The following is a 16,100-nucleotide window of genomic DNA, read 5'->3' as shown; positions in this document are numbered from 1 at the left end:
TAGCGGCAATAAAGTACTTTCTCCTCCAATAACAAGACTAGGCTTCATTTCCAGATTTTTTTTTGTTCGCTTCTTTTATAGTGTGCGGCGGACATTCGTGTTCGCCATTTTGTTCCAGTGGCCTGCGGGCCGCGTTTCTCAACACGAATGCATTGATTGCACGGCTTCAGCGACCCTTGTGTCGTCCTCTTGTACAGCTTCTTAGATCTAACATTTTAGTTGACTATTTCAATTATGGAAGAAGACGTCTGCGAAGAGTACAAGTCGTCGCTGCGGGATCTCACATGCAACAGCAAGCCGCTCATCAATATGCTCACGATGTTGGCCGAAGAAAACGTCCAACAAGCGCCAAGGATAGTGCGAAGCATCGAAGAGCACTTACAGAAGGTCCTATTTGTCAAAATGTCTCCTAGAAATGTGTGGTTTTTAATATAGTATCGTGATGCGTCACCTAACGCTTTGTTATCCGTTCAGGTTCGGATAGTGTTCATGCATGTTGACATGATCGCAGGGCTGCATGCAGGAGCATAGTGTAATATCGAGTGCAAGTTGTTTTTTTCTCCACACTTCAGTAGTGCTTAAGTAGTGTGCCTTCCTATTTAATTTTAAGCACAGCGTTTGTGGCCCCCATTTTGTTGCCCGTATTAGTAAGATTGGTGTGACCGCTTCCTTGGTGACGACGTCACTGGGGCGGCTGGACATCGATCTCGCGATCGAAGATTTTCGTCGTAGCTGTTAATCCAAGGGTCGTTAATCTCACGCGCGGTGGCATCTTCTAAGTAACTGTGGCAGCTTTAGTCGTGAAGGCTGTGCTGCCTGTTCCAACGCTGGTCAGTGCGGTCGCCGAGACCTGTGACGGCCTGCAATTTTTGGCTGTGGGTGCACGGAAGCCTAACCGCCATCCATCGGTAGAAGCCACGCGGTAGCGTGCAGTGGAGCACGAAACTAGATCACGGGAAAGCAAGATATGTTACGACGTTGCCCGTGACATGTGCATGTATCTACCTTTTTGGAACATCGCTACAAGTACTGCTGTTCCATCAATAAACTGTTCCTGCTGCTCTGAATTCTTGTTCACTACGCGGTTGTTTTCCTCGTGTATAGTAGAACTTGTTGATGCTCGAGACGTGACTGCGTTTCGGCAAACCATTCTTTTGGCGTCACTTCTTGACGGACGTACCGAACGCACTTTTTTTTTTGTTTGAGAACGACTATTGCTGACCTTTTGCACTAACTTAAGCTGGGAACTGGTCATGAAATTGCTATTTGGCGTCGGAAAGTGATTGTCGGCCGTTTACTTTTAGAAAGTTGCAAATACACATTGTCATTTGTTGTGATTGAAGACATCGTGTGGTGAGTACTCCCTTTGCTGATCTCCTTGTTTCTCCTAACTCTCAATTTCTCTTCTAGGTTGCATTAGACATGAAGCTGCCTGTATTATACCTAATTGATTCCATAATGAAGAATGTTGGTGGCGACTATCGCGCCTTGTTCACACAGAACATCGTGTCCAACTTTTGCAACGTTTTTGAAAAGGTACATTCCTCTCAATATTGGTTTATTAAAGAGGGCATTTCCACAGGTAAACAGCAGCCTGTTGTGAAATAAGCAAGCATTGCCGTCTGGGGTAGCTGCAAAGGCAACTTGGTCAACCACGAATTGACAAATGCAGTAACTTCACAGGTGCACTGTTCTGCATCAGCTACTGTGTGACTCTTTGGCAAAGTTTTGAACTGCTTACGTTTAAATGTTTGAAAATGTGCATTGACCAAAGTGCTGAGACTTCGAAATGTTGGCAGTGCCTCAAGAGCATCACAGTGGTATAATTGCGATGCGGTAGGCACTTCTGTAGCCTGTTTCTAGAAGTAGAGTTCCGTTTCGTGGCTTAAACGTAGTAGTTTGAATGCCATATCTAGTATCGTTACATTATAAAAAATACTGCCCAAACACTAGAATAAAAAAATACTTGTCCCCAATTCTCTTGTCCCTTTTCTGTATAATACATTTTCACAAGTTTGAGCTGGGTGAGTGGCACTGTACCATTCTTCTTTTTTTTAAGATGTACTTGTAAAGTGCTGTTATGCTTCATGAAATTTTGATAATTTTGTTAATGCAACAAAAAAATGGTGGCTTGTGTCTAGGGGGATGAACGAATGCGCATGCAACTGTTCAAGTTGCGCCAGACCTGGGTGGACATATTTCCAAACAAGAAGCTGTTTGCTCTGGACACTCGGGTTAAACAAATGGACCCTGCCTGGCCCATCATGGCGAAGGAACCCCAGCAGACAACGATACATGTCAACCCAAAGTTTTTGGAAGCCAAAGCGGTGAGCTGTAAACATCATGCAAGATTCTGACAAACGGTGACAAGCATTTGCACTTGAACTGATGGGTTTAGTGTTATGTGCTTGTGAGTAGCCTGGACTGCTAATGGTACAGAAAGTTGGTGAGTTTTCTGCTATAGGACCCTATGGAAAAGTTGCATTCTTTTTTTTGCCTCTCTGTGTGAGAGAGAGCAGCACTAAGCCACGTGACTGGCAACTGACGTGTGCAAAAGCCATTTTGCAGCGCTCCATGCGGCAACCCTTTACTGCACTGTTGACACATACAGATCATGGAGAAAATGCTTTCTTGCCTTGCTTCGCTCCCTTGAATGAGCATTTTTGAAAAGACATTTTGCCTTGTTTTCATGCTGTTAATGAAAAAATGTTATTGTTGATGTTATGGTAATGTTATTGCCTAGTATTTTTTTTTTTTTGGCTGTGTCGCGAAGAAATGTTGTTAGAGGTACATGTAGTGTTCTGTGTTTTTGCATAGCCCTGAAAAATACTTTCTGGTAAATTTTCTCTTAATTTGGATTTATCTGAAAAACTCCTGATCTTTTACAAAGTGGCCTGGAAAAACGGGGATGCTTTTGACTTTTAAAGGTCACCTGTCTGCATGCTTGTCTTCCTCAGGAATGTAGAATAGACTTGAAGTGCACAAGATTCATGATTTTTGTCGGCATAATAGGTGCGGTGCAGGCCATTCACCTTTTTTTTTCAGTCAGCTCTGTCTTGGTTTTTTTAGCGCCAGTTTGTTTAGTGAACATGTATATATCCTATTTGGTTGCAACTTGGCAAACTGTGAGGGCTACAGGCGTCGCAAGCTATTGAGGTCATGGTAGTCGGTGATGACCTTCCCTGAGGTATCACTCTACTGGAGTGTAAGCTCTTGTGTGTTTATTTGTTGAGAAGCTTTGTTCATGGGCAGCATAGAAGCTGCAAGGCAATGATGCTTTAACAAAATAGTAAAGTTTTTTTTTTACATGTTATTTGAGCAGCTAAAGTGATGAAAATAACAAATGACAGATGAAACATGGACTCCATTCAGTTAAAAGTCTTCAGGCTATATGGTTAGCTTTTCAAAGCCTTTTGGTGGAGTACTTATGGCTGCACTGAAGATCTGAGTCTCCCTGAGTCTGTAAGGTGAAGCTTCAGGAGAAGCATGAGGAGTAGTATGCCCTCACACTAGGCAAAATTATGTATCTACACTACCCTCAATCGCCAAAGTGTCGCCAAGGTGAAATTTGAACTTTTTTTTTTGTTTCATTACAGGCAGTAGAGGACAATAGTGAGATTAGTGCATTGTCTGACTTCCAAAAAAAAAAAATTCATCTCCCTTTAGACACAGCCTTCTTTTATCTACCGCAGGCTGAAGGCTACAGAGCCTTCCCGCTTTGCCAAGTTGCGATGCCACAAAGCATTGTGCCACGTCACAATCGCAAACCTAGTCCGGTGCACAATCACATGCCATCGTTATGTCACGCGCATTTTGTCTGACCCCATTTCTAGCTTGGGTGCTTGGTAATTTTTTTGTTGTTTTGTTTCTTCTGTAGAAAGGACAAGAGCAGGAGACATTGGAACAGCAAGCAGCTAAGCTTGCCAGTTTAAATGCACTCAACAAAGCAACCACTGAAAAGGTGCAGCTTCGAGCCTTCCTCTAAAGCCTGTTGCATTTTGGGCATTAGTCTTTTGCTTTTGTGTTCTGGTGTTGTGTCCACGGACCATGCTTTGTCACAGTAATTCTGTGCTGTGTCTAAGCTATTGATGTTTAAATAGGAGTGTCTGGATCAGTACGTCCTGCACCTTTACGGCCTTCTGCCATTTTTTTACACCCTTGTATATTAATTGGAAGGCTGTTTACTAGAAAGTTGCAAGTTATTTTATGGGGTTAAAGGGGGAGGGGGAATGGCTGCTCTTGCATATCGCACGAGCACAATGTGACACATAGCACCCAAGCGATTTCTTAGGACTGTGCATGTCCACTTGAATTCTGCTGCAAGACATAGTTGCAGAGGCATTGGTTGCTGCACCATTTGTGGCACTCAGGCTATGACAGCTTTGAGACAATGGCAAGGTGTGCAGTTGTCTGTCCAAACTGTTATTATTGACTGGAAATAGTGCATGAAATTGCAAAATGCAGTTATTAGCCAATAATGTCACCAGAGGGTGCAGAAGTAGTTGGGTTTTTGCCCATTTTTTTTTCCATGTGTTCCATGTGTGCACTGCTAGTTGCCAGTGTGCAGCTTTGGTCCAAAATCTTAGGCTGTCAAGCTAGGAACCTGTGGTACTCCCGGTGCTCTAAATCTGATGGATTAGGAGCACCGTCGTCCTCTCCTTTTAAGACTTTGGTCTTTGGGGAGCTGTATTTCACTATATGACGCGAAAGCAAAGTTAATGGCCTGACGACTTTTGACCAAAACTGTATCTTTGCGTTTGAGCTAGCATACTTTTTTTTTGTGGTGGGGGAGGAAGGGAGGGAATAAGGGGTTCTATTAGTGACGACATCCAAACCTGCCAAGCTGTTTGTGGATACATTTTTTTTTTAAGGCTGTTGTCATTAACAGGTTTTTTTTCTGATCATTCTTGCAATACCATAGGCACGTTAAACCTATGCAGAGATGGATATAGGGGATACTCTGTTTAAAAATGCACGTTTTTCCAGAGTGATGATTGGTTTCGTTTTTTGTCCTGGCTAAAGGCATGCACTTCTTTATTATGATGATGCACTGCATGGAGTTAGTGACGTAATGTGGCTGTTTGTACGTTTTAAGGCTGCTATCTGGCTGGGAAATGGAGTGTTGTTTGCAGGGTAGTAATGTTAAGGTCTCTCTCTCTTTCTTATCTCATTTGTTGCAGTTAAGCATGCTGTTGCTTGCCAACTGAGTTGCTTAATTGGACAACTGCATGCAGATTTCTGAGCAGCTTTTTCTAACTTGGTCTCTCTCTTTCTGTGGTGCTTCCATTTGTAGATTCTTAATGCTGGTGTGCCGTCAACGGAAGGGGAGCAGGTTCAGAGGATGCTCTTGCAGAAGCAACAGGAGTTCATTTTTCTGCAGAGACAGAAACTCCAGCTAGAGCTGGAGATGCAACAGCAGCACCTGAGGCAAAAACAGGAAGCTGAGGTAATCTGTGCTCTCCAGTTTTTCGCATTTCTTTCTTCTTCTCATCTCTCATGGTACTGTGCAGGTTTCGTTTCCATTAAAGGGACACTAAAGATGATTTTATCTCCTGTTAGCACCTAAAAACTGAAGTTTGCTGGTCACATTTGCAGAGAAGCATATTTGGGTTGAAGCCCTTTGTTGTTAGTGTAACTGGTGGCATCATCTGTGATTTTATATGCTTGAGTGGTGAATTTCAGCTCTCATTTATTGTCATAAGAAGCATGAGCTATTGGTTAAGCCTGCATACTCAAGCCAACATGTCCAAATGATGAAAATGCCGTATAATCAGTTATGTCATTTGCAGTTGTTCTCACTGGCACCAGTCAAATTGCCGGTGATCTTCTCTATTTCTGCTTTTTATGAATCGGTGGAAGCCTCGAAACATGTTGTCTAAGGCTATCTTTTATAGCTTTATCTCCTGCAGTCACGAATTGTATGGGAAGGGGATTTTCTACGTCTCATATTTTTGTTAGCACCATGCCAGTGTTACACATTAAAGATTTCCGTCCTGCGTGGTGATTAATAATTCTGCAGTTTCTGTTGTGTTCTCATGGTATATTCACATCGTGACTCATCACTGCTTTTAAGGCCTCAGGTACCCTTCTTTTTACTGTCTTGTTCTAAGAGGTAGTTATACGCAGCAAACGTATTTTATGACTTTTCAAAACGCTTATGCAAGCAAAACAAGCAAACAAAAACACACTCACTGGAGCCTTGCCAGAGCTACCATAAAATATGGGGCCTCCATCTTAGAAACAATTTTTTGCATCAATTTTACATGTTTGACTTGAGATGGTTCTCTGTGGGTTGTCCCGAAGACTCATTACGTCAATCAATAACCAAACCAGACACTGGTCCAACATATTGCCATAATTGAAATCCACTTTAGTGTCCCTCTAATGCCATTGTGCGTGCTGGTAGCTATGCCTGGGTATCCAGGAACTGCATCGTTTGTGCTGTCCTCGTTGTTTCCCATGCACCCTGCTTCAATGCTCTGCAAATATCCCTAATTTTCAGATAAGGCTGGCTCTGCAGACTGGCTTTGAAGTGAGTCCTGGCAAGCAGACAGTGTGCACTTTGTCTTTCTCTCTTGCGTGTGCTCTTCTTTGTGGCTCTTCCCAGCCACACAGTGCTGCATAACGCTCTGCCTTCAAGCCTGTTATAGTGGCATCGACTGAAAAAGGTGTTTTTTTTTTGTTTCATTGCTGCTTTCTTTAGCAACTCTTGAAGACTCTGAGGCCCCCGTCCAGCGTCCCAGCAACACGGCTACCTGCACTGCCGCCTGCTCCGTCACCTGCCAGTGTTGCTGTACGTCCACCGGTGAGGGAGAATTTTCTTATGGGCAGGCAGTATTTTGTGTGTGTGAACAACGCGGCCTGCATTCCCCACCCAAAAAGACTCAGCACTGGTTGTTGCAACCACATGCGACTTCTGTTAGCTGGCTGTTAGCTGGCTGTCACATTATGTGCTATGTACAGATGTGCTCAATGTGACTTGCAACATAGTGACTGTACAGAAGCTTGTGTTTTGTGGTAGGCAAATGCACTTTTGACATACGGAGCAGGCAACCGCTTTCTTTTGAGTTGAGTGGAGGGATTGTTCAGTGTGATAGCATTGAAGTGCCGTGAAATTTCACTGCTGTCGTAAAAGAGAATGCGCAAAATGGTGGTGATGCAGAAGTAGAATTTGTCCCTACAGTTGGGTTGAAGCGTGGGTTGCGACTGAACTTCCACTCGCTAGTTGATTTGTTTATTACTGCAAGTGCTTTACACCAGGCTTGTAATGTTCGACATCGTGAATAATTTTGACCTTCTGCTTGATAGTTTCCTCTGAGTGAAACTGCTATATGAAATTCAAGAAGGGTGCATTTTTTTATTATTTTCTTCGTATGCAAATGGCCAAAGTTACAGCTTCTGGTATTCACAGCGTACTTTTGGTTCTTATCGAGTTTCATAGTAGCGTCATCTGTGACATGACATATGGGCGCTTTGTTTATCTTAACAGCATAGAGGGTGCTAATATTTCTTCTTTTCAGCACTGGAAGAGCAAATACAAGGACAGTCATGCATCAGACACACTGCATGCTTGCAGCATATGTCTATTCAGAGGGTGTGAACATACATGTAAAGAACGAAGGGACTGATTGGCAGGAGCTAAAAGCAAAAGGAGGTTGTTGAGGTGATGAAGCTTATCTGACTGGGGAGTGTAAGTGATGCAGTGTAGCTTTTACACCTCTGCCACATGGGCGTGTCAAATGCTGTTGAACCTAATGTCATTCAAGTCGACTGCCAAACTTGAACTTGAAGCCGAGCAATGCGAATGCGGTCTGCAACAGCAGCAGTTGGACAAAAAATTAGACCATCTTAATAAACGCAAACAGCTACCAAAAGTGCTTGTGGATAAAGCGATTTAAAATTAAGTGTTAGCCACATTGGAGAAAAACATAAGCTTGCATTTCATGCCAAGCGAAGAAGTACAGTGGCTGTCTGCACACACAGCTACGTTAACAGCAGTAGCGCAAAAGTGTGCAGTCATTGTCATCGTTGCATTCCTGGGAGAATCAGTGTGCTCTCGCTGCAAATGCTGAATCATGCATTATGATCGCCAAGCACTCGTTTGGCGAGTAGTACAGGAGCTGTTTGCTTAACAAGCGCTAAACAGCCTCGGAAGCAGGTGCTGCTGTGCTGTACAGTTGGGGGTGGGGCGAAGGGATGGCATCGGATGTTGGTAGGTAGGAACAGAGAAGCCGGAACTGTGTTTGTAGACAGTCTGGCTCTGTTCGACGAGTCGCTGTTGCTCTGCAAGGGATCAAACCTGAAATATTATTCAGTCCCACTGACAGAGCAGTAGCTCGGGGCCACAATTTAACATCTGACTCTGAAATGGGGAAGAAGTCTGCGATTACTTGACCGCACACCACTGGATGGAACAACAACAGAAGCGCTGGAGGCGCAAGCAGACGAACTTCTCACTTTACGGTTTTATGAGCTTTAGCTGGTCGGCCATGACATCATGGAGCACTCCTGCACTGGCGGTGACTGAGACCAAAACTGCCTCTTCAAAATTGGTTGTGATTCAGTTAATTAGGCTGCGCATTGGCCATTGGAGCTCATTTCCATTATTACTAATTACGTAAGCCTCTTTCAGAGCAAAAAAAAATGGAGTAGCATGTCGAGGAAAACGATGGTGTTTATGTGCCTGGAGGGTAGTAGTAACAGATGGACTTGCTTCTATTTAATTTTCTCGAAATAAATCGAGACCATGTCTTGAAACTTCTTTCCCCATGTTCTCAAAAGTCTCTTTTTTTTTTACCATGACATGCACTATTACCCACGGTATCTTGTGATCTAGTGGCCGGATTTGAATAATTTTTTGTGTGCATGAAAGCTTATACGTTCTATGTGACAGGATAAAAAAACTGCAAGGTTTCATTTCTGGAGTTTAATTTAGCACTTCAATTGGGGGAAAATTTTGGTCTGTTTTTCAGCATATTAGTAAAGGCTATAACTTTTATACTGGTGCTGTTAATATTAGGATGATTGTGCAGTTGCAACCTATGGTTACTGCACAGCACATAAACATCAAATTTTGCCAGTTTTTATGTGGAAATTTAAAAAAACTTGGGCACAGTAATTAATCGTAAAATGAATTAAATTTAAATTTGCTAGGAATAGAGAAAAATCAAGTTCATATTTTGTTTTTAGGGTGCCAAAATATACTTGTTGAAAAAATCTAATCTGTGTAAGTTGAAAATTGACCAAATTCGGCTGCAGTGAACTGCGAACGAATGTGCGTCCCCATTGCATCGAGGTCAAATGGCCGGTGTACCGTTGCAGGGGCCACGACCACAGGTGCCTGCTGCAGCTCGGGATCCCAGGCTTCAGCAACGTGGCACACCAATGGTGGACACCAGCAAGCCGCCCCCTGCCTTGCCTGCGATGCCTTCACTACAGCACCAGCAGCCGCAGCAGAGTTCAGTGGCAGTTGCTCACACGCACAACACTGCACAAAACACTATGTCCTCCACATCTGCAGCTACCTCAGAACAGGCATCCGCCAACAGGCACAACGGCAGCAGCAAGTTGTCCGCACGAGAAAAACATGCAGCGATCATGTCACCCCCGAGAAAGTTTCGCATTCCAAAAACAAGCGACCGCAAGAAAGCTGACGAAGACTTGGGCAAAAACGGGGAAATAGAGCCATCTTCACCAACAAAGACGTCGCCGAGCAAGCAGCGCAAGGCGGCTGAAGACAAGGACGAACGTCAGCAGCACAGTTTGGGCAAGTCATCATCATCTTCATCGTCATCGTCTAGTTCCTCATCGCAGGGAAGAGGGAAAAAAACCCGTGGCGGGAAGGGTGGCAAGGGCAAAGGCGAGGAAAATGAGAGGTCGAATGGTGATGTCGAAATGATGGAAACGTTGCCGTCAGGGGATGTGGACATGCGTGTTCAGGTTGAAAAGAAGCGTGACAGTGCAGACACAAACCAGGAGGCTCCGCTACACAAGAGGCAGAGGGGTCATGCAGAGTAAGTGCTGCAAGGATCTCTTGTCTGTTCTTTTCTCCTTGCTTGCATTTAATAGCTTCTGTTGTGGTGCGGTTTTGTATTGCTGAAATAGTAACCTTGGTAATAGAACCATTGTCAGGGGGCATGTTTATTTTTTTTTAATTGGCAGGTCATGCTCCAAATACTCTGGCTGGGTCATGGAGCTGCAATCCACACTGCTTTTTGGGGCTGCAATTCATATCATGTACTCTTCTTGATCTGTGCTATTATGGTTATTGTCTTAGTCTAGTGCATGCATGAATTACCATATAATCTCATGTAAGATCTGTACCCGTGTATGGGCAGCACCCCCTGTTATACTTTTCTTTAAAATTTGTGTATGGGCCGCACCTTCAAAATTCACACCCGAATTAAAAAAAAAAGTGCGGCCCTTGAACGAGTTTATACGAAATGCTGTTTTTCTCATCAAATGTTTTGTGAGATGTCAACAGAAAAAACATGGCATCGTTTTTTTTTTTCTTTTCATGCTGCAGGGAAGCACGTGTCGACTGTGACTATCGAAAGTCCATTGGTGGCATGTCAAATGCCTCCCAGCGTGGTTGGGCTCAGTACAAGGCTAAGCACCCTGATGAGTTCAAAAGCCCCCTACGGCCAGCCCGAGAAAACATGGACGTCAGGGATGAGGACTTGCGGCAAATGCAGGGTGAGTTGTTCTTGTCCTGTTTTAAAATAGTGTGACTGCATCAAGGTACTGCCTCTGAAATATGCTTCATGTGTTGACAGAAAAAATAATGAAGGAAGACAGTGGAAACCAGCACTTTTGAAAAGTTTATGCTGTGGAGTCCTGGATTCTTTGCTGCCAGTTGGTCTCCGGGCTCATGCCTGAACTGTAAGGCATGAAAGCCACACTGAATTCAGCTGTGCATATGTGTTAATACAAATGTTCTTAGCTGCCAATATTGTTGACATGGTCATGTTTTGGTCCTTTTCAAGTTTGGTTATGAAAGGCAGTAGCACATATTTTTTATGTTGTGCTAAGTTTACTGTCGTTCAGATGAAAATGAGCCATGACGTCGCTTCTCTCAAGAAGTTTAAGCTGATACATTCACTTCAAGCACGGGTCATGTGTACAGCCTTGAGCACGGTTCCGTACTTGAGTATGTTGTATGTGTCAGGCGGGTAAAGTTCCAGCACTTAGCTAAGCTTCACTGGACTGCACTAGCATACATACAGTGGTGAATGCTATCTCCTGCTTATTCGCTTTGAGAATGCAGGAATAGGCAGATGGCATTTGCGCATGTGCTTTTACTTGAAAAGGATACACTTGAAAAGTGCTAAATGTGTTGTGGATGCTATGAGCTCTCGTTCGTTGGAAATGGAATAACAGTGTATGAAGTTAACCTTGGAAATAGTGTCCGGTCAGTGCAAAGGCTTGTAAGCTGGGATTTTACACACTGCCATGGCACCCTGTTTTTGATGTCCTGCAAGGCTATGGTTTTCCCTGTATCCGACATATAGTACACCTTTAAGTGCATTCCATCTGTTTTAGTTCCTTTGAATTGAAGATATTCTGCTGCTCCTTTTGATCTTGTTTAGCTCCTCATGAAGCTATAGTGTCACCGTGTAAGTTGCAAATTTTTTTCTAGTAACACGCAGTAGTCAGCTCATGTATGTTGGTCTCCAGCTTATAAATGCAGCTTATTATGGCAACGTAAGGTATTACGTGGTTTCTCATTCTTGTTCAACCTGTGGCCCTCTATTTTCGACTTCTTTTTTGAACTTAAGCAGTTACAACACAGTGTATGAGTGATGCTAGTTAGAACCTTTACTGTTAAGCTTTTGGTTTGTCTCTGGCTCACATCAAAGCAAGGCTTTTTTGTTGCGTTAATTCTTGATGAGGCTGTGTTCCAAACGATTCAGGTTGACTGTGACTTTGGTTTTGGCATTTTTTCACCATGGCACCAGTAAACATTCAGATTCGTTTTTTTATGGCACACTCCAATAAAGCTTAACTAAGGTGGAGCAAGGGGAGAACTGTATTGTATTGTATTGTGCCAACATTTCAACAAGGAAAAGACAAGTTCAAAGTTGATATCAGACTGAGGCGCACCACCCTTGCGCCTCAGTAATTGTTAGTTGTGTCATTGGAAATTGTAATCCTGCTCCTTGTGGTACATGTGAATTCATTCAGACTATTTCGCACTTTTGTTTGGCATTGGTCCAGCTGTATGGACCTGGTGGGTGGGCCCTCTGTTGAACAGATTTGAGTGATTGTATGCGGTGTTGCTGGGCTTTGTGTTTAATTGTGATTTCTTTTTGCTGCATGGTACAGCTTATTATATGTTTGCACAATGCTCGTTGCTGTTCGTATAGGTGCACATGGATCACCTTGAAAGCTTTCTGCCATCTTTTAGACCCCTATCACACGGGCATTTTCAATGGCCATCGAGTCGAGAGCCTTTGATATCTTCAGTCGTAATCGAACTCTAATGAGTTTAGCTGCTACACAGCAAATCTCTATAGTCATTGAAACGGTTCTCGTGTCTTATGCCAAGCTTGTGTGGCGTCACAATCGCTACTTTCGATTTTGCGAAAATAACAAACTAAATGCTGAAGTACACTTATTTGGAGTCAGAGGAAGTTTTAGTTATTATTAAAGGCCATATTAAAGGTCAGTTTCGTTGTGTTGAAAAACTGCCTTTTGCACGATTTGCTGTTGCAGTTTTGTAGCTCTCTGGCAACACTGATACCACTGGCACTTCCGTCTTCTGAGGTGGAGAGTGTAAAATTAACGCGCTTTAAATCCTATCGATACAGTTTTCAAATTATTATACAGACTAATATTTTACTGCTTGCATTATAGCTTAGAAGAATAATATATGTTCATGTTTTTGTACCGTGAACGTATCATTAACGTGAACGAAGGTGCACGTTGGCGCTGCTCGAAGCAACACTAGCAACTTTGGGCAACACTCAAAGGCCCTCGAAATCTCTGTAGAGTTCCGCTGTGCTTCATTGACGTGATAGACTATTGACTCAATGGCCATTGAAACTACCCGTGTAGCAGCGCATAATGACCTTTGAGTCGATAGGATATTTGTTCGAGGGCTTTCAAAAAACCTGTGTGACAGGTGCATTAAATAGGCTGCATGGCTAAGAGCATTGTGATACTGACAGGTGCATGTACCACTGTTGCCACTATCCCATGTTACTTTCTTTTGTAATGTGCAGAAGTTTGTGTGCCTGGCAAAAGCTCGTAACTTAAGTCTCATCTGCTTTCTTTGAGTCGCTGCTGCAATGCAACACTAGTAACTGACTCTGCATTGATATTTGTGCGTTATGACAGATTCTGGTGGGAGGAGCGGTGCTGGTCGTGGCTTTCATGGGCGTGGGCCGATGCAGCCCCCTGTGGACCGTTTTGGCAGACCCTTGCTTCGGAAGTTGATGTCCGACCCAAGGTGCGCTTCTCTGTGAGTTCTCACTTCCAGCACAGCGGGGCTCCTTGCATGGGGCTTCTTGCTTCCTGGTCAGCCTTTCGCCTGTAGTAGAATTGTTAGTTTGTTGTTGTTGCATTGGCGTGTGCTTGTTTGAACTGTTGGTATTTTTTAATGCGGCGAATGAGCTGCACTGTTTTATCACAAGAATCTCTGAAGTAAGATGCCTCTATGGGCTTATGTCCCTACTCAGATGGATAGGGGATTGCATTGATGAGTGTATCGTAAATGCTTTCTTACAAAGAGTGCTGTGAACAACACTCTTTTATCATGGGATTGGCCCAGCATTGTGCGGGTAAATGGCATTGGGCCAGCTCTCGTAGCTTTCAAAAACGTGCTAGGAAAGCTGATCATAGAAAGGAAGCCAGAGATGCAAGGAAAATGAGGGGAGGCTCCAGTGCCCTCAAATGACACGAAAGTAAGGGAGCTTCTTGATGCCATTTTATTGTCTTAAAGGACTATAGACACCAAATTTTCGCTTGTGTGTTTTCTTCTTTCAAATGATGTGTTAGACATTCATATACATAGAGCACCTTGTGGCATTCGCCTACAAAATTTCTAATTGAATTTTACTTGATGCTGCTTCGGTTTCGGTTTCATCGATCGAATGACAACTATGACGTCAAGTTGATGTTTTGGTCACGTGATCCACTAGAAAATCGCTGGTAGGTCATTTTTTGTCATTCCAGGTCTTGAAAGAGGTTGGATTAAATGTTGTGAATTAAAGCTACGTATCAGCGATAATATTGCTGTTTTTCTAGTGGATTACTTAGCCAAAACATCAACTTGACATCACAGTCATCGTTCAGTAGATGAATCCGAAACAGCTTGAGAGAAGAAATTAAATTTTAAAGGAGGGAGCGTGGTCTAGAAAAAAAATTTTTATGAACAAAGTCACAGGTAAGAAATCTTCAGGGAACATGTATTCTTAGATGCAGATTCTAAATATGTCATTTAATTTCATGTAAAGCAATTCCTTGCACTTATGTAATTTTTCTGCATGTACTTTGTGAAGAGCTTTGAAAAAAATTTGCTGTGGGAAACTTGCGGTTATGTATGCCATTGGGTTCTCATGATACCGAGGAATGAATGCAATAAGGGTAAATTTGCTTTCCTCCCTACACAGTGGCCGACAGATTTTTCGGACTCGAAGGGACCCGAAAAATATTCCGAATAATCAAACAGTCCGAAAAATTCATGAAGTACAAAAAAATCACTTTTTTGAGATGAAATCGGCTTAAAAATGTCACTGATTTTACATTGCGGAAAATTTCTCTTCCAGACGACGATTTGCGCCTGTATTTGCGCCAAAGTTGTGCTTTCACTGTACATGATAGATAGCAAGGTCACCGCATTTACCGTAAAAACCGGAATATAGGTCGAACTTTTCTTCAAAAAACCATGGTGAAAAGTCGACCCCCGTCTTATATACCGGTCATTGGCGGAAAAAATACGGAAGTCTTGCAACAATGGGTGGCTGGAGTCAACAGCCTCCATCACCATCGCCATCAGCAGCAGTGCCGCCATTTTGCGTTTCAGGAGATGCAAAGCGGAAGCTAACGGCAATTTACCGTCGCCTTCAAGAAAAACACGATTGAGTACGAGGAAGCTCACGGGAACCTGGCGGCACAGCGCGAATTTGGAGTATCCGAAAAGAGCATTCAGTACTGGCGGAGGCAGAAGCTACGTAGTGTATCGAGAATAGGAAGGAAACGTTGCGCTGCGAGCAAGATCGCTGCCTGTGACTGCCGAATGCATCCGCGTGAAAGCGGCAGAGATCGCGCGTGCCTCTAGACTCACGAGGGCGCAATTCAAAGGCTCGCCATCCTGGTTGCGGCGATTCATGAAGAGGAGGGCTTTGCTCTACGGCGCCGTACTTGCCTGTGCCAGAAACAAACACGCGGGCCGATTGGTGCGCGATATTGTTAAAAAATTTGCCGGGTGTACATACAAGCAGCATTTAAATGAAATTAAATACTGTCACCATTGTGCAACCTCTCGAGTCGCATTTGTTTCAAAGTACTTTTCCCATTGAAAAAAGATCTTTTTCATTTTTAGAATTGGTTAGTTAGGGGGTCGACCTATATTCCGGTCCGACCTATAGTCCGGTTTTTACGGTAGTTGGAAGGAATACTTCCCACGCTTCTTTGACGGACCACAACCCGTTGTCCACAACCCGTTGTCCACAACATGTTGTCCACAACCCGAGCGTGCACCACACCGCTCGTCGGACACACGCAAAGATAAGGCACTTTTCGGTCAAAGCAGCGGAACCGCTGGACGCAATCACAAAACAGCGAATGGCGAACGTATGAGACCCGCCACTGTGGCTCAGTGGTTAGGGCGCTTGGCTACTGATCCGGAGTACCTGGGTTGGAACCCGGCCGCGGTGGCCGCTTTTCGATGGAGGCGAAACGCAAAGGCGCCCGTGTGCTGTGCGATGTCAGTGCACGTTAAAAGCTCCCCAGATGGTCGAAATTATTCCGGAGCCCTCCACTACAGCACCTCTTTCTTCTTTTCTTCTCTCAGTCCCTCCTTTATCCCTTCCCGCCGAGGTGTGAGATAGCTCCTGCACAATTTCCTTCCCCCAACAACCAATTTTCAACGTATGGGA

The 16,100-nt window shown here is 43.8% G+C and overlaps 1 protein-coding gene across 6 annotated transcripts in view; it reads left to right on the top strand.

The window, feature by feature from the left end:
* The first annotated feature begins 71 nt into the window (after positions 1–71).
* Positions 72–16,100, top strand: part of LOC144128656 (uncharacterized) — a 44,545-nt gene continuing 28,516 nt past the window's right edge. For 3 of the 6 annotated variants that reach the window (XM_077662228.1, XM_077662232.1, XM_077662230.1), the window contains exons 1-9: positions 72–387; positions 1,411–1,536; positions 2,142–2,327; positions 3,878–3,961; positions 5,294–5,446; positions 6,704–6,805; positions 9,322–10,013; positions 10,526–10,695; positions 13,339–13,450. In XM_077662228.1, coding sequence (XP_077518354.1) covers positions 235–387; positions 1,411–1,536; positions 2,142–2,327; positions 3,878–3,961; positions 5,294–5,446; positions 6,704–6,805; positions 9,322–10,013; positions 10,526–10,695; positions 13,339–13,450 — 1,778 coding nt within the window. In that variant the 5' untranslated portion in view covers positions 72–234. Of the gene's footprint in view, positions 388–1,410; positions 1,537–2,141; positions 2,328–3,877; positions 3,962–5,293; positions 5,447–6,703; positions 6,806–9,321; positions 10,014–10,525; positions 10,696–13,338; positions 13,463–16,100 lie in introns of all 6 variants that reach the window. The other 3 variants (XM_077662227.1, XM_077662231.1, XM_077662229.1) reach the window with 1 other exon arrangement.

The sequence above is a fragment of the Amblyomma americanum genome, chromosome 4, assembly GCF_052857255.1.
Source record: "Amblyomma americanum isolate KBUSLIRL-KWMA chromosome 4, ASM5285725v1, whole genome shotgun sequence".
NCBI classification, from domain to species: Eukaryota; Metazoa; Arthropoda; class Arachnida; order Ixodida; family Ixodidae; genus Amblyomma; species Amblyomma americanum.
Note: the sequence above shows the minus strand (reverse complement) of the source record. Positions and strands in the feature narration are given on the sequence as shown.